This window comes from Dermacentor andersoni, chromosome 3 (assembly GCF_023375885.2).
Source record: "Dermacentor andersoni chromosome 3, qqDerAnde1_hic_scaffold, whole genome shotgun sequence".
In the NCBI taxonomy this organism is placed as follows: domain Eukaryota; kingdom Metazoa; phylum Arthropoda; class Arachnida; order Ixodida; family Ixodidae; genus Dermacentor; species Dermacentor andersoni.
Genome location: NC_092816.1, coordinates 8,258,121 through 8,276,984, shown reverse-complemented (window position 1 = coordinate 8,276,984; position 18,864 = coordinate 8,258,121). Strand labels below are relative to the sequence as shown.

The 18,864-nt window shown below is 44.6% G+C and overlaps 1 protein-coding gene across 3 annotated transcripts in view; it reads left to right on the top strand.

The window, feature by feature from the left end:
• The window catches only part of mTor (serine/threonine-protein kinase Tor), a 388,261-nt gene that overhangs the window by 144,576 nt on the left and 224,821 nt on the right, over nt 1–18,864 (top strand). For all 3 annotated transcript variants that reach the window (XM_072287059.1, XM_072287057.1, XM_072287058.1), the window contains exons 16-18: nt 2,680–2,809; nt 16,045–16,235; nt 18,385–18,438. In XM_072287059.1, the coding sequence (XP_072143160.1) occupies nt 2,680–2,809; nt 16,045–16,235; nt 18,385–18,438 (375 nt within the window). The remainder of the gene's footprint in view (nt 1–2,679; nt 2,810–16,044; nt 16,236–18,384; nt 18,439–18,864) is intronic.

Sequence of the window (18,864 nt, the reverse complement as noted above, 5' to 3'; positions counted from 1 at the left end):
TAATGGAGCGTGCAAAGGGTGATAAGCGGGTAGCAGTCGGGACGTTCTCAGGCAGGACAATGGACGCAGCACTGAGAGAAACAAAAAGCGAGCTTTCTGAAAATGTTGCAGAGCGCAATTTGGTAGTGGTAACAGCAGGGCTAAATGATGTCTTGAATGGTGAAGCTGCAAAAGTAGTGGAAAGATTAGCGGAGGGAGTTGACGATTTAAGGGCGATAGCACAGCAAGTCCAGATCGTGGTATGCACAGTGCCCTAGGTGCAAGGAAGGAACGGAGCAATTGCCAAGGACGTTGTGACTGTTAATCGTGAGATAAGAAAGCTAAGCCAGGAGAAAGGATTTGAAGTGGCAGACATAAACAGAGAAGTCCATAGAGCAGGCTTTGGCGGAGGCTTTACACGAGATGGCATCCACTTTAATGAAAGGCTAGGAGCCAAGATCGGCTGGCGCCTGGCAGGTCGGGCAGTAGCTTTTTTAGGGGGTCCACTGTGCCTCAGGGCGTAGGGGTAGGTAGAAACAGTGTAGAAAGTGCAACAATAGAGGCTGACGCCAATAAAATGGCCACTAGGAGGTCCAGGAAGAAAACTACAAAGAAATTTAACACCAGGATCAGGTACATAAACATGCAAGGCGGTAGAAAGAGAGCGAGGTGGTTAGAAATAGAACAGCAGTTAAAGGACGAAGAAGTAGGTGTATACGCGCTATGCGGAACACATCTCAGGGATCTAGAAGACCCACCGTTTATTAAAGGCTACGTCTGGGAAGGGAGCAATAGAACAACAACGGAGAGGAAGGGAGGAGGAGTAGGTATGCTCATACACCAAGGAACAAATTGGCAAAGAATAAAGTTAACTTGCAAGGAACATGTCTGGGTATCAGGTACAATTGCTGGTAAAAAGGAATGGCTTGGAGTAGTTTATTTAGGGACAGGGGACAAATGCAGGCAAGAGAACAAAGATCTAGTGAAGTGTCTTGATGACGATATAAAGCAGTTTGGAGAAGGTGCCGATATTTGTCTGCTGGGTGACATGAATGGCCACATCGAGGATATCGATGGATACACAGATTGTAATGGGAAGTTGATGCTAGACTTCTGTGAGCGACACAACCTAGTTATAGTAAATAGGGAAACTAAGTGTGAGGGACAAATCACGTGGGAGTCCCGTAACAGACAAATGACCATTGACTTCTGCTTAATGTCGCAGGGGTTGTATAGCAAGCTTGCAATAATGGAAATAGACGAAGAGGGGAAGTACAGCCTCAGAAGTGATCATAAGCGTATTAGTCTACAGTTGGGAGCCCTACTCAAAAGAGAAATGCAGGGAAGTCGAAAAGAGTATGCAAAATTAAATGACGTGCAAATAGCGGCTGGCATAGAGGAACATTCCATGGAAAGGTGGGATTATAATCAGTTAGAACTACTCATTAGTACAAAAATAAAAGAAGTAAAAGGAGTAAGCCGCTGGAGAGGAAAGAGGAAGCCACGAAGTTGGTGGAATAAGGAAATTAGGCCATCAAACAACGACGGTGGGCATCTCGGGAACACAGAGAAGCAAAGAGAGCGCAGTTATCTGAAGAGTAAATAGGCCAAAAATGGGAATATTATTGACAAAAGAAACAACAAGTGCAGGTCCTCGTCCAGGCTAAAATAAAGCAGTCCTCTGATCGCTGGCTGGCTGAAGTTCGCGATGCAACTAAAGGGAAGTCAAGAAAATTCTGGAACCATATAAGCTGGCTGGGTAAAGCTAATAACAGAAAACAGGAACAGATTCACGATGTCGAAGGAAATTGTTTAGAGGGAGATGACGCTGTGAACTACATTGGTTCAGTTATAGCAGAGTCATTTAGGAAAGACGATAGGGTAATCGCCCCAAGTGAGGGAGCAACACAGAATAGCATAATAGAAAACAGCTTAGAACTGACCAATCTTAACTCGAAAAAGGTGGAAGCAAATTTTCCAAAATGCACGTCCGCAGGGATAGACGAAATTCCAATCAAGTTAATTAATGAACTTAGCCCAAGAAGCAAGGAAATGCTGATAAAAGCATTGGAGGCAGTCATAACAAATAAGCAAATTCCGCACAGCTGGAAACGGAGTAAAATGAATTTGATTTATAAAGGGAATTATAAAGGTATTTATAAAGGGCTTTAGTGTTGGTATATTAAAGCAGTAGTGCCCCATCCACAATAGACACCTCCATATTGAGCATTGTAGCTTGATGGAGAGCCATTGCAACGAAGTTGCAGCCAGGATACTAGAGCTACTGTAGAGTTTCAACTGAGCTGCAGTGATTATTAGATATACTGTGTCACAGTCAATTTGGCATTGTGGTTGGCAGTGAGATTGCTACTTCATGTGTCTGTGGTGGCAATATGGTATGTCGCTCGCTACATTGCTTTAATTTTGATCGCATGAATGTCAACATTCGTCATAAGGTGTCTTGTGCCAAAACGTTATTAATAATGTGGTTGTAATCATTGTTGTCGTTGTCAGTTTGCCAAAGTATTAAAAAAAATTGTTGTGTGTTTGGAACATTTGTTTCTTTTGTAAAAAAAGATACATTTAAAAAGGTAATATGCTAAGATGTAAAAAAAAGAACATTTCCACAGCTATCATGCACAAGGCAAAAAGACTTTATTATTCTGATCTATCTCTGCACTTTTTCTTAAACTTCTGTAGGCTATTCGAGTGCTGGGACTGCTCGGGGCACTGGAACCATTCAAGCACAAGCTAAACATGGGGATGATTGATGACTTCAGCGATTCAGGAGCAGTTGTTAGCATCAGTGTGGTCCCACCCGAAAGTCAAGGTTGGTGAATCACTTGCCCAACTGCAAGTGATTGCATGTGCAAGCTCTCCTGTCAGCTTCTTTGATGCACAATATTCAATGATAAATCCAAAGTAACCTGCTTTGTAGGAAGTGCACTGTCAGTGCAAGATTAAAATGAGTTAAGATTACTTAGGTCAAATTTTTGTTTCCACGTTTACCAGTGTATTTGACCCTGCAAGGTTCAGGCTTGACGTTGAGATTTTGGGCCACAGCACATCTTCATCTTCAAATGCGTCTTTTTATCAAAGTGCTTCTAGATTATAATTAGAGTCTAAATTAGGAAAAAAAGTATACACGACATGCTTAGTTCTAAAGACCTTTGGCATAAAGCTTCTTGTGTTGGTCTTAAGTGTTTTCACAACAGTCGATCCCGCATGTGCCGAACTGTAAGGGAATTGCAAAATAATTCGATATATAGAGTATTCAAAATACAAAAAATACGCCTACCTGAACCTTATTTGAAATCTCCGCATGTCTTGCAGTTTCCCAAGATCGTAAAAAGCTGGAATTCACCGATTTGGTTCTCCAAAGGCGTGTTGAATGCACAAAAGTTTACTCATTTTTTGCACATGATCTTTGATATACTGATTGCAATGCTAACCATAAAAGCCGGCATTGCTCAGATACAGTGTGCTTCAAGTGCGTGGAAGTGCTTGTTGCTCAATTTTATTCAGGAGAAGGTAGAAATGGAACAGAAGCAAATCAGCCTGTATGTATATGCGTTTCGCCATCATCAGTACACTTGTGCTGTCGACTTCATATGTGGCACCCTGATGGCACCGTAAAAATTGATGAACTTATCCGGCAGGTTGAATTAAACAAGGTGCAGAAAATACACAAAAACAAATAGCTGATTCATTTGGCAATATTTTCCAGATTCTTACTCACCCCTGAATCAAATGTGCACCCACTTTCTATATGTCCAAAGTAGAAAACTAACGCAGAAATGACATTAAAGCCCCTAAACAAAGTAGAAATCTAGCGTGTATCCAATTTTTTAGCAAGAAAAATCTGTTGCATAATATGTGTCATATAACGCAGCCAGTTTTCTAAATTCAGCATCGCTGCATTATGTTTTAAAGTCAACTCCGCAGCCATATTGCTATGATGTTCGGTAAAGTATACGAACGCTGCCCAGTAGGTTTTGGCATTGTGTCCGATTGCTCCACGCAGCCAATTATTTGCCGAATTCTTCTGGAAAAGAAAGAAAGAAAGTAAAAGGCACGTGTTAGTGTCAAGTAAAACCAGGCAATCAGACATTGTGAGCTACAGTTGTTACTTGCAAATCTTGAAAGGCAGTGTGAAAATGGGTGTTTTCAATGGAATATGACGTATATGTTCAGAGCATTTACTGCCCCCTAATCTTTGCCAAGAGACGCTGCCACTAAAGTGGTCGCTATAGGGGTGACCACAGGGGTCAGGCACGTGCATGCTGACCGGTCAAGTTCAAATCAACTAGCGAAAGCCAATTTTAGGATCGAAATAATGAACGTTTGGGCCCATCGAAATGCATGGACGTTGTCCAGGGTGTTCGGCTAGGACACTTGGCTATGATCAAACAAGCGAAACAATGAATTAACCAGAGTGAAATTAAAGGTAGTCTTCTGCACTGTGAATCACGCTTGAACAAACCTGGCCACGTATCCAAACAGTATGCCGTTTAAGGGCCAATCTGGCTGATTATTTTACATTGGCAACTAGTCAACCAGGTAGTTTTGTCGGGTTTCAGTTTCTGAACTAACTTCATTTTGGAACCAGTCTTCCTCGGTTCTCGTGCGGCACATGTTTGGTGCGTGGCGCCTCGCAGCCTCTTCGTTTTGGGCCCTTCCCCTCCAGCTGTGCTACATCAAGCCCTGCCAACACTGCACCGATGTCATTAGATTTAAAAGTGGCTTTCAGCTTACAGAACATCCAAGTCCATCCCCATACAATTGTAACTCTGCGAGCACGAATGAAATCCTTTCAACTCACTCATCCCACAGCGATGAGATTTGCACGCTGCTTCCTCAATGGTATTTCCACAAATTGCTGACGTGGCATGCGGTGGTTTTGTTAAGTTCAAACTGTAATGTAAGAATAGGGGGTGTGTGAATACCGAATAGTAGATTTTGACTCAAATCAAGAAAGCTGAATATCGAATCAAATATGGAGTATTAGAAAAGTTTATCACAAAATGTAATGCTTACAATTTTGGGCAAATATAACATGATAACCGCCTCCTAGCATTGCATAGAAAAAATGTAGCAAGCTATCAGTAATTTTGGTACATAAAAATCAAGATATACAACACAGTCTACTTTAATTAGAGGGAACTACAAATTAGTATACCAGCACTGATTACAATTCAGTTCTAGTATAAATATCCTGAAAATATTTTTTATCTGTGGGATGTCGGTTGAATAGAATTAAGTGATTTTTTTACCTCTGAAACTAAAATATTACCATATAGACGTGTAAGGGCTGGACTTTTACTTTCAAAAATTTGACAAGGTGCAGCCCTCATACAGGACCAAACCTTTTGGTCAAAATGGTGCCAGCACAGCCGGTGGCTTATGCACACCCCGGATCCGTTGCATCAGAAGTGAATGCGTACCTCTCACCATCTGGTAGCGGCATATGGAACTATGCAGCGTGTGGCACTGGGGCACTGAACGCAATTGGTTCTCTTTTGGAAATTTTTTTTTTTTTTTTTTGCTAATTTCGGTCGCCAAGTCCAGGGTGCGGCCCTTACACTAGTCTATATGGTAGTGATGTTATGTTGTACTAAGTACCAATCAGGCTCTTAGTTCAAAAGTTAACCTGTGTACTATTATGACTGTTAGTTATTTCATAGAAAGTATTGCATTCCAGTTTGACTTCAGAATACATAACGGCTTTCCAGTCTTTATGGTAAGTGGTTTATCGTGAGGCCAATCTGCGCGACAGACAAAAGCACGGACCGCCCATCACTTGACTCAATTACTGCTTAGCATGTGGCTATCAGCGCTGTGCGGGTTGATTGTGGTCGGCGCCAACAGTAGAGCGGGCACCTTTTCATTTTCAGGTTTAGCATTATTTGCCACCTGTCAAAGATCAAGAGAATCATGGAAAGTTCACACAATGCCCCCTCTCTCTCCCCCCTTTCCTCGTCAGTCCGCTGTCCACACATATGAATGCGTCAATCCGCCGTCCACAAATATGAATGCAGTCGGGCGGTCAGCAAACTAGTCACATGACACTTTTGTGCCCACTATGTATATTAAAAACTAGTCTCGTAACGGGTTGCTCGAAGCAACAAAGAAATACCAATGTGCATCTATGAACGGCATTGGGAATGAGAGGTTACCATATAGTGTAACAGATATCACAACCGTGAGCAACACTGTTGCCATGCCAAACACTTGATTTTGTTTGCGAGGCGATTTGTCAGCTTTCCTAATGTAATGCAGGCGGCTGCAAAAAGATCTGCATTGATTCAACACCAAACTGTAACTTTAGTTGCCGATACCTGACGAAGTAGCCACAATTTCGCGCCGTTTAGGCCTAATGGCCAAGGCAAAAATTTGCCGCTGGCCATTTTCATAACGGGCCACAAGCCATCGTGCAGTTAATATGGCTGTACAAGTGGCTCATCGCGAGATCACGCATACTGGTTAGATTGATGCCTGTGTTGAAGTTCGTCCCGCCTCATATCCAACACAATCCGCATGCCTTCCAGTAGCCAATCAGCACGATCTTCACACATTCTATTACACTTTATGAAATATGTGCTGCTTTTGTTGCCATTCTCTCTGTCCGCGTTGCGTCATCGTTTCGATTGGTCCTGTCAACATGGACAAACTTTGTACCAACATAGGTGGCCCTGGCTGGCACATTGCTATTCTACGAATTCGACATTCTGGTGCTCTGCGTTCAATCCCAGCATCGGGCTGACATCGGGGAGCGCATGCAATAGGGCAGAAGTGCAGAGACAAATTTCACGTACCAGCGGCTCATCTGTGGCACGCTTGGCACTCCTTTTGCGCCAAAAACAACAAACTAAGGTGCTCGCTTGTGTGGCATCGAGAACAAGGGGCTCCATGGCACACACAACATGTGGCACTGTGAGGATCTCTGCACCGAATACATAAAAAAAACTAATAGCAGGTATTCCATTCGTGAATCTAATTATTTGAATGTTCACTATTCGGTTTGATTTGGTGATATTCGAGTATTGGCTCACTCCTATAAAAATCCATCGAAGTTGGGATTGGAGTCAACAGCAAAACCTTGTTAATTCGAACGCTGTTCATTCGAAATCCCGGATAATTCGGAAGGTTTTCTGTGGTCCCATATTTTCCTATGTAAATTCAACCGGATAATTCGAATTGGCGGCCTAGGCCAACCCGGGTAATCTGAAGATTTGGGGTGCTATGCGGCCATTCCCGATCCTCATTTCACCACAAACCCAGCGAAATGAGTGCCACTGAGAGCCGCGAGGGGACGCCACATAGCCATTGCAATTATTTATAGACAAAGAACCCGACCAGTAGTACTGCTAGCACAAAAATCAGTCCACTGTATGCCCCGCACACTGCCGAAACACGCACCTGCTGGGGAGAAGACGTGCAGTGAAGCATGTCTTCTCCTTGCAGTCACAGCGGTCACAGTGTCAACGCATGTTTCGTGCTGCTGCCACTGGCTGCCTTTCGCCCATCCTCTGTCTGCGCCTGCGGTGACGGGTGTGCATGGAACGCCGGTCTGCATTGTTTCTTTGTGTGCAGTGGTTAGGGTTGTTGCAGCTAGCGTGGTGTTTTTTTTTTTTTTTTCTGAACTGTGCAGAAGTGCCAGTGAGCGAAGATGCCAAAGTATAGGACTTTAACGCTGCAGCAGAAGTTCTGCTTGATCCAAGAAGTGGGTAAGAACATGTGTTCCAAGACCGAGTTGGCTGGAAGGCACAGCGTGCCCCTCTTGACGTTGTCCACAATATTGAAGGACAAGTTGAAGGCACTGGAGGCCTACAGCAAGACATATTCTTCGAAGCGGTCGCGAGTACAGGCTCCCACGTACCAAGATGTCGAATCACCTTTACTTCGCTGGCTGCAGAAAGCAAACGCAGCCCACCTTCCCATCAGTGGAACGATACTGCTGGAGAAGGCCAACGACTTGGCTCTACAACTTGGGCACGAAGAGTTCAAGTGTAGCAATGGATGGTTCACCCGTTTTAACGAGCGCAATAATTTGACCATTGTAGCCATCTGTGGCGAGAGCGGCAGCGCAAACGAGAGCGTCGTTGACGACTGGAAGAAACATATGTTGGCTCCATTGCTTAGCGAGTACGGTGCAGACGATATGTACAACCTTTACAAGGCAGCCCTTTTTTATAAGATGCTGCCCACAAAAACATTCGCAGCGAATGACACCGTGGTCAAGGGTCGAAAGCAGGGCAAGGAAAGAATTACTGTTCTGTTCGGCGTGAACATATCCAGTAAACACAAGCTACCACTACTCGTAGTTGGAAAGAGTGGGAAGCCTCGCTGCTGTAAATATGCGGGGCGACCGCCAAGGGATGAGCTTATCTACCGGCACAACAAGAAAGCCTGGGTCACAGGCACAATATTTGAAGGTTGCCTTCGGCAGCTTGACTGCAAGTTCGTGGCCACAGGAAGGAATGTACTCTTCGTTGTTGATGATTGCCTGGAGCGTGGTGACATCCCACACCTGAAAGCTATCAGGATGGTATTTCTTCCTTCGAACACCACGTCGATCTCACAGCTAACGGACCAAGGCGTCATTCACCGCACAAGAAAGATTTAGCGCCACCACCGGCTCAAGCGCATGCTCCTTTGCTACGACAACGGCAAGGAGTACTCCATCGACCTCCTTGGGGCCATATGTCTTATTGTGTATGCATGGAAGCAAGTGGAACCCACTTTGATCATGCGGTGTTTTGAACACGCTGGCTTCTCAAAGGAAAGCACCGCGATGCTGATGCTGACTATTCATGTGCACTTGATGAAGAAGGAGCCGAGTATTGCGACTGGATCAATGCACTCTGCACAGAGGATAGTGAATCTGGTGCAGTCGGCTTCACCGAGTATCTGAACTTCGAAAATGATCAACAAACGTGCTAGTCAGACTTGGAGAGTGAAGCTACCTCTGTTGCGACCATGTGCGATCACAGTGACGACGACGATGCTAACAAGCCCTCCCGAGCACCTGCTCTCAGAGAAGTTATCGGATCGCTGAACGTCATCCGCAATTTTGTTGAGTGCCGCGATGGAAATTCTAAAATGCTGCACATAGTTGGCCAACTAGAAAACATGACCCTTGGAGCCTCGAACTACAGTACATGGCAAGCCAGCATCTCTGATTACTTTAAGTAATGTGATTACTTTAAGTAACTTTATGTAATGATTACTTTAAGTAATCTAATAAAGGTAGCGCATTCTTGCAGCAAAATTTTTTTGCCTGGGTTGCATTTTTCTGTGTGTTAATTCGAAAATCCACTTAATTTGAAGATTTTTTGCAGTCCTGATGACTTTGAATTAACAAGGTTTTAGTGTATTATATATGCGCAACTCCATGCTTGGAGTATGGGACCTACCATGTTCTCGTCAGGAACGCAAGTGGAACTACTGGTCGCAGAAATGTGGTGCTGCACTTTTTCAGTGGTACGTAACTAGATTCACGTCCGCGATGCCTTTTATGCAATAACTGCATCATATCGCGACATAAAAGTATGTCAGACTTCACCCCTTAAGTATTTTGAACGACCTCAGCTCGTCGATGCAATCATGGTTAATTTGCTTTGGACAACTACAGCTTGTCAATGGCAATTTTCCTGTTTTCAAAGCGACTTGGGCGAACTAGACATGTCCAGTTAGTTTTTCTCCAACTACGTAGAAGACTGCAGTGCCAGTGTCTGAAATCCGTGGTGATTTCGCTCTTTTTTGTTTTATCACATAGATGTCAGCACTTCTTCAGTGCCTCGTAGGAAACATTAATTCAGCTTTTGTGTTCTACAATATAGATGGCAGCCATTTCATCAGCGCTCAAAGACCGCATTTCTAGAATCGTAAGCCTTTGGCATCTTTAGGCAGTCTGCCACTGACAGCTTGCATGCGCAAAGGAAAGTCGCGGCTCAACTGTGACAGGGAAAGTGTGAGTGAAAGTGATGCACTAGGGTTGCCAAGTTCCGAGGCATTACCTGGCTTTTCTCTAAACGTTAACGGCCAGGACGAAGCACTGAAATTTATTGAGAAACAGAGAGAGATCTTCCAAAAAGAATGCGAGGCCGAACGTGCGGAAGTGCGGGAAGTGCATGCTAGGGAGAAGGAAATTTTAGAGCTCAAACTGAGATTGGCACTAGCAACGGAGTGTCACCGCGATGACAAGAGTTTGGCATCAGTGTCCTCCAGCTCGCAGTCTCCAGAAGCCAACAAAATCTGTCTGCATAAGCTAATGCACCATTCGATGAAAAGCGTGACGACTTGGATGCATACTTGCATCAGTTCAAAACGATAGCGCTCGGACAAGGCTGGGACTGGAGCAAATGGACCACAGCCCTAAGTCTATGCCTAGTAGGTGAGGCACTGAGTGTCTTTGGGAGGAAGATTACCTCTGACTCCCTAGATGATGACAAGGTTAAGAAGGCACTACTACAAAGATTCCAACTTACAGCGGAATGTTTTCACAAGCGATTCCAAAACTGTAAGCCGGAGGACACAGAAACGGGAAAGCAATTTGCATGCCGCCTGTCAAATTATTTTGACCAGTGGGTGGAAATGGCCGATGTCGCGAAGACTTATGTGGGGGTTGGTGATTGCATGGTCAGTGAGCAATTCTTAGCTTGCTATTGCCATAATCTGGGTGTCTTCCTAAGTGAGAGAAAGTTGGATTCACTTAACGATCTAGCCGAACATGCTAATCAAATTTTGGAGGCACGGGGGCTGAGAAACCTAGGAAGAGTGAAAGAGGACCCAGAGAGAAAGTAGACGAGGCAGAATATGAGCCTCGGGAAACCGTGCGCCCACCCCAGTTAAGGTGTTTTTCTGTAATCGTACCGGGCACTGTGCCGTTAACTGTCACGTAAGGAAAAACCGCTCCAACCAACAAATAGTGTGTCAATTATGCAATAGAAAGGTACAACGTGCGAATGAGTGTAGGTCTGGCACATCACAAAAAAACAATGTGCATAATAGGCAAGTGCGGAAAAACCGACTCGCAGCCGAACTGCGCAGAGGTGAACCAGGCTCAAGAGAGTCAACAGGTACCGAGGGAAAAGTGAAAGGAAGGAAACCCAAAGGAACAAGTTCTACCTGTCGTAGAAGGAGAGGTTCATGGACAACGGGTAACAGTGCTAAGAAATAGCAGCACAAATACAGTTTTAGTACAGAGGAGCCTGGTATGTGAAAAAGATCTGACAGGAGTGCTAACGCAAGTTACCTTGGTTGACAACACAGTGAGGTACCTACCTACCTGAAGCCTGTATTCAAGTCTCCACACCGTATTATACCGGATGGCTTAAGGCAAAATGCCTTGAAGAGCCATTATATGATCTAATTCTAGGAAATGTACCTGGAGTACGGAGAGTGGATGATCGAGATTGGAGCTGGAAGAGAAGTACAGCTGTCACAGTAAGAGAGATGAATGACTGTGGTGAACAACCACGTCAAGAAGTGAGCAAGCAAAAGCTGTACATCAGTCATTCACGAGAAGCGGCAACTAGGGTATGTCGTCTAGTTATATCGTCGGCTGTACGAACCAGAGCCCAAACCCAGAGCAAGGCACCCATGTCAGCCCTGAAGGTACCTGCAATTCAGTGGTCAAGCATCACGCCCGCTCATTTCAGGAAGGAGCAAGACAAGGACGAGTTGGTCAGATTGTGCCACAAGAAGACAGGAGAATTAGTGATAAGGAAAAGAAGCCGCACTACGTTTGAGTTTGTTGTGCACAATGGTCTTTTATATAGAAGATGCGTATTCAGCTCGGGCAGAGAGGCTCAGCAGCTCATTGTGCCTAAGGCCTTTATGGAGACAGTGATGGGATTAGGACATGATAGTGTCATGGCTGGTCACCAGGGCGTAAAAAAAAACCCTAGCAAGGATTACAGAAGAGTTCTTTTGGCCCGGAATCCAGAGTGACGGGAAGAGATACGTGAGGTCTTGTGATGTGTGCCAAAGAACGGTACCAAAATGGCAAGTGGGCACATAATTCTTGAGTAAGGCTAAGTTAACTAACGGAAGAGTAATGAGGTGGAGCCTCGCTTTGCAAAAGTACTGTTTTCATGTCAAATATACTAAAGGGAGAGAAAATGTGGGTGCATACTTTTTGAGTAGAATTACTTAGGTTCGGATGGTAATTCACAAGACAACAAGCCGTGTAAATTGTATTTTTGCAGTGCAGAGAGTTGTGTTTAAGCGCAGTGAAGAGATTAATTGTTTGGTGCCGTGAGGTGATGTATGAACAGTGGACATATGGAGTGGCATTGTGATCTTTCATTTTGAACTGGGTGTGACAAGCGTGCGATGAGTAGTCTTTAATGCGAAAAACTCTTGAAATGAGGGCCTATGTCATGAGTCACTGGCAAGACCTGTATGACAATGTGAAAAAGACAAAGACATTGGTCAACGAAATGGAGAAGGGACCCACAGAGGAGAAGCGTGTGAAGCATGTGAAGCGCGAAAGAAGAAATTAAGAAAAAGACATAGGCAGAGATGAGTTGGCATTGCTGACATGGTCGAAAAGCAAGACAGTGGCTTCTCCAGCTATGCTCTGAAGACGGGAGGTAGCAGCTGCGGGGACCACGGACCGGAGAGGGGACGTTCGTGAGTTTGCCAGCGACAACTCCGGCTCCTGAGCCTCTACTGCGTCGCCGTGGCTGTGCTCCGCAGCCCCTGTTTAACCCATTCTAGTCACTTTGGATGTTTCTGCCCTTTACACCAACATTCCCATGAGTGAAGGAATTGAAGCCGTTTCTAGATCCCTCGCAATCAATCCCCAAGCGCACGCTCCTGAAGTTTACTTATCGCTTCTTAGGTTAGTTCTCACGCTCAACTATTTCGAATTCGATTCTATGTATACACTACCTGCAAATTTTCGGCACTAGCATAGGTACGCCATTCGCTCCCACGTATGCGAACATTTTCGTGGGACAGCTTGAAGCAGACCTGCTGAAATCCTACCCTTTAAAACCCCACACCTATCTTCGTTACATTGGCGAGATATTTATAATATGGGAACACGGCACAAGCGCCTTAACCGACTTAATTAGCCATTTCATTCGCTTTAACCCGAGTATTAAATTTACTGCTCACCACTCTCCTAGTCAGACCAACTTCCTGGACACGACGGTCTACATAGAAAATGGAAAACTGAGAACGACACTTTACCGGAAGCCTACAGATAGCCAGCAATATTTAGACTACAACAGTCATCACCCGCGACATTGCAAGCAAGGAATTTTTGTCGGACGCGAAACGTATAAGAAGAATCTGCAGTGAAGGCCACGATTATATCCACCACCTAAATGACCTTAAATCAACGCTAGCAGAAAGGAGCTATCCCCAAGTTACTCTCGATAGAGCTTATGATGCCGCGTCAAGATTGGAGAGACAGTCGGAATTTGCGAAGAGACAGCCCACATCAGAATCTGACAGACCGCCGGCCTTTATAACAAAATATTCTAATGCACTCCCAAACATAAACAACATCCTAAGAAAATACCACCCAATATTATCAAGTAACGAGCGTCAGCGAAAAGTGTTTCCGGTTGTACCCAGGGTTACCTATCGCCGAAACAAGGACTTTAAAGACATGTTAGTGCATGCAAAAGTCAGCCAGCAGCATTCCCCCGTAATAAAAGCATGTTGTCGCCCTAGGGGCAAAACCTGCAGGCACCTTCAAAGTGACATTAAAATTAAACGCACTGCAAATAGTTATACACATGAAGTCAAATCTAGCTTCACTTGCACAAGTTCGGATGTGATATATATGCTTGAATGTTCCTTCTGTAAGAAACAATATCTCAGTGAAACAGGACAATCAATGAACGTCAGATTAAAACGGACATCGCACGGACACAGCTAAAAAGCTTCCCAAAGCCGTCGCCGAGCATTTCAGCCAACCGGGTCATAACTTTGATGAACTTAAACTCTACATCTTACAGTCAAATTTCCGTTCTGAACGAGAAAGAAAATACAGAGAATCATACCTTATCCATAAGTTCAAGACATTGCAACCAATAGGCATAAACGTTTCAAAGGGAGCTTTAGAATCTATTCGCTATGCTAAACTTCAACCTATAGGCAACAACACTTAGTTTGATTTCATCGCGTATCCCCCCCCCTTTTCTTTCCCCTTTCCTTTCCTTTTTTTTTGTTTTTGTTTTGTTTTGTCAGCGGGTGTGTCAGCCGCCTTTGACACGCCGGCTAACGCGCGTGTGTTGACAGACCGGGGTTGGGGGGGGGGGGGGGGGGGGGTGCCCTGGCTTTGACCTTGTACCCAAAGTTTCTTTACTCTCAATTCGACATGCTAACACATTTTCCCTCGTTTCCGCGTCCTCCCGCCTCACACCTTCTCCCCTTTAGAAGAACCCCACCTATATATACTGTGGCGAGGAAAGCATATGTCGCCTTGAAGAAGACAAGTCCACTTGTCAAAACGTTGGCTCCTGCATTCACCTTGTTCACGTTTTGCTCATCGTCTTGAATTTCCATCTCCCGCATTCCCCGTCTTTTCTATAGTGTTTATAGTGTGTCAAGGTAGTTTGCTGTTCTTTTTTTCTTTTGTTAGTTTTTTTCTTCGAGATAAATTTTCTTCAACATACTTGAATTGTGTCTCTGTCTATTTCTGGAGTGCTGAAATTCATGAGAACAGTGGATGAACGGAGAAAAAAGAAGTGGGCGGGGGGTACGAAACTGCCGATTGAGTCACGTGATGGGCAGTCCATATGTCTGTCACTCAGATTGGCCTTACAATAATCCACATGCAGTAAAGTAGGGATAGCCCTTCTGTATCTTGGAGAAAAACTGGAAAGTAAAACTTTCTATGCAATAAATAAAATATTGCCAATACCTCAGGTCCACTATTAAACTGTGGGTTCTATTCAACAGAAATTCTATTTATTAAAGAAACATATTTTCCAGACCATCATATACTAGAACTGAGCTGTAATGGGTGTTGGCATACTAATCTGGTGTGGCCTTTAATAAGACTGATAGCTGGCTACATTCTTGTTATCCAATGCTAATAGACTCCCAAGTATGTGCAGCATCGTATTTTCTTGCCCAAGATTTGTAAGCATTAAATTTTGTGATAAAGTTTGTAATATTCGATTAGATATTTTTTGTCTTGATTCAATCCGATATTCTTTTCGAAATCTACTATTCCTTATTTGCTTACCCCTAGTCAATTGCATAAATTTGCTATTAGTTGTAGATAGGCTTATGCCATCATTTCTCTTGAGAAGAGAAGGGTTAACAGAGGGGCGCGATTTTTATTAGTCGTATCATGCGAAGCCAACAAACACAGACACAAAGGACAACATAGGGGAAATTACTTGTGCTTAATAAATGAAATAAAGAAACAATAAATTAATGGAAATGAAAGTGGATGAAGAAATAGCTTGCTGCAGGCGGGGAACGATCCCACAACCTTCGCATTACGCGTGCGGCCCTCTCTCTACCAATTGAGCTACTGCGGCGACTGGGAAACGGCACCGCGGTAGCTCAGTTGGTAGAACACGTGGCAAGTTGTTTTTTCATCCACTTTCATTTCCATTAATTTATCGTTTCTTTGTTTCATTTATTAAGCGCAAGTAATTTACCCTATGTTGTACTTGGTGTCGGTGTTTGTTGGCTGCTTATGACACATCTCTCTTGAGGTTGTTCGTGATTACAACTCTGCATCTACCCCTGTGTTTCTTCTTTTGTCGTGCTATTTTGAAGTGCTATCTTTAATATTTAAATAGCATACTCCCATACCTTCCAGGTGAAAAAAAAATAAAGCAGCACCACATTCTCTGTCCCTTGTTTATTGCTGCTTATTCCCAACACTTCTGCAACTGGTGCCACTGGCGATGAAGGTGCAGAACCTGTTTGTTGGAGATGCTCATTGTTGAAAAGTTGACAGTTTGGCAGTTCACAGCTTGACAGCTTGATGACGACGAGCTGTCATGTCTTGGCAGTTGCGGGCTGTGGAGCATGCATGAGACAGAGCCTGATCGAGTTGCATTGTGCACCCATTGCCTTCAGAGCTGAGTGCCAGCGAGATGCTGGTGAGCATGGGCGGGAGCTTGGAGGAGTTCTACCCAGCCATGGTGGTGTCGACACTCATGCGCATCATGCGCGACCCCACACTCAGCCAGCATCACACTAACGTCGTTCAGGCAGTCGTCTTCATCTTCCAGAGCCTCGGCCTACGTTGTGTCCCGTATGTGCCACAGGTTGGTTGGCCACTGTGATGGCTCTGGGATTCTCATTGGGGCTGCATTGCTTGGGGTACAGATGCCAGAGCAAACTGTTGGTACATATTGCATCATGTTGTCAAGGCAGAGAAGATCACTAGTTACCTCACACTACAAACACTGTTTTGGCTTTAACTCAACATTGGAGGCACAATATTGTGGCTGACACTGCTTCCTTTGCAGTGCCTCTGAAAACAGCCACTGTATGTTGATGCAGTTATCAGTATTGCCTTGATTTCTTGGATAGATATAAAATAATAACTACTTCAGTATTAACACAGAAGAAAATGCTTTAAGCATCTGTATAGCCAGCAAAAGAAAAGCTCTAGCTTGTATTGAAGGGCCTCTTTGAAAAGAATTGTGCCACCAGGGAAACATTCTCGAGTCAAAGGTTTTAAGTGCAGTAAAAGCTTGCCAATTCACAACTCGTTAATTCGAAATTTCGGGTAATTCGAAGTAGCCGCCGCAGTCCGTCCAACAGTGTATTGAAAGTAATATGTAACGCAGCCCATTAATTCACACTGAAATCTGCACTGCCACCGATAATGCAAAGTCCGCGCCATCGTGGATGGGGAGAGTGCTGGTGCGCAGGAGCACGTTGGCGACGATCATCGCCGCGCAGCTTTGCTCTTTCAATCCTCGGCCGTCTGTTGCATGCCAGTTCTCTCCCTCTCAGGACCTCCAAGATGAAAATGCAGGCGCGGCACTGCGTGGTGTTTATGTATTTCTTTGTTGCGATAGCAATTATATGGACACTCCAAGCGCATTTCTACCATGGTGTGGGCGTCGGCATTACCATGAGGTTCCGTATAAAGTCCAAGGGTGATAAAACCATCGCCGCGCGCCTTGCGCTGTATGTGTGAGTGAAAGCATGCGAGGGGAGTCAACGATCGCGGCTCAGTCTTGCCCACACTAAAGGGATGAAGTGCGCCGTCTTCTCGCACGCAAGGGCCAGAGGGGACAGGCGCGTTCTCTCTGGCCTCAACTGCGCATGTAGCGGCTGCGCATTTGTTTTTTTCGCACCAGGGCACCTTTCTTCTTCTTATTTTTTTTTTTTTTTTTTTTCGCCATTCATTGTGGGGTGGCGCAGTCGGCACGACGAATGCGTGGATGGAGCAAGAGCCATCTCGACGTCAGGCCACATTGGCCGCTTCCGGTTACGTTGGCTGTGCCAGTGCTTCGAACTATAGACTGACCTGACAACCTGACATAGCGTGTGCACACACGTGCTTATCCTACGTCAGACTATGTATGCGCCTTAACCGAGCGATTTTTTTTTGCTGATTTTCATTAGTGCGCATTTCGTGTAATCCTAATTTTCATAGCATCCCTGCGGAATTCGAATTAACAAGCTTTTACTGTACCATGCTTGCAAGCTGCAGTGGAACAGGTGCACGCAGGGGGCCATGAACACATGTGCCTCCTCCTAAAGACCTCTGGTGTGCCAAATTGTTTCCTTTAACACAGTTGCTGAGAGATTTTACAAAGGGTCTGCAGTATTGGTATTGGGCAAAGGCAGGAAAAGAAGTACGAGAATTTCGAAGTTGTCGACATGGAGGAAGTAAATGAATTAAAAAGGAGCATAATGGCATGCCTTGGCAAGTCAACTCTCCGTGAAGCCATTCCCTTGACTCTTGCTCTCGAAACTTTGACCTAACATGCGACCTCTGAGACTGCATGTATTGGCCGAGAAGGTTTCGTTCTTGGTAGTTTTTAATCGAAACTCACTGGTTCGGCTGCTCTGCCGTGGTGCTACCCTCATAACGGCAGCACTAAAACCTACCACACACTTTGAAGTGATGATCACATGTTGCACCAACTTGTTTGGCTGCAGTCGTGTTGCCCAATGCTCCCTCCTAATTCTTTCCTTCCTCCGCAGCTGTCGATCAAGTTGCGTGCACGTTCGCCTTTGTTTTGACATTTTACTGCTGCCGATTTCCCCTGCCTCTTCATCATATTGCACAAGACTGTGTGGAATTATGACAATATCAGGAGGCAAAACAGTCATTCATTGTGTATCTGTGAGAACCAGTGCATGTACAAATTTGTGGGCTTTCTATTTTATTTCCTTTTTTTCCCTAATGAGCTACATATTTCGCTAACCGCCCATCCCTTGCACTTCTCACAGGTTCTGCCAGCACTGCTTAATGTGGTACGCACTGTGGATGCCAGCTTCAGGGAGGTAAGCTCATATGATAATGCATCTACATTTTGAAGGAGTGTAATTTTGGGCGCGTTTGTATTCTACTGTAATAGACCAGTACAAAACAACACAAGGATTGTGAGACAGACACGTGTGAAACACTTCATGCGCATCCGCCATTGTGTTGCTGAATACTTTGGAATATGTGTACAGTCAACCACAAAAGTTTATGGACCACGGGATCTAGTAAAGCGTTGAATTTCCAAGAAGCCTGCAAAAGTAGCCAGTAAAATTCTACATCACTATGTTGTACGCATATACTAGCAGCGGCTTGAAATGTGAACATGCGAACACCAGGCTCCATTGTGAGCCTGTGGATATATTCAGCTTTTGCTCAGATCCAATGGTAAAATTTTGTGGGCAACTGTACATTCTTGTACTACATATTCCAGATGCTGTTGTTTG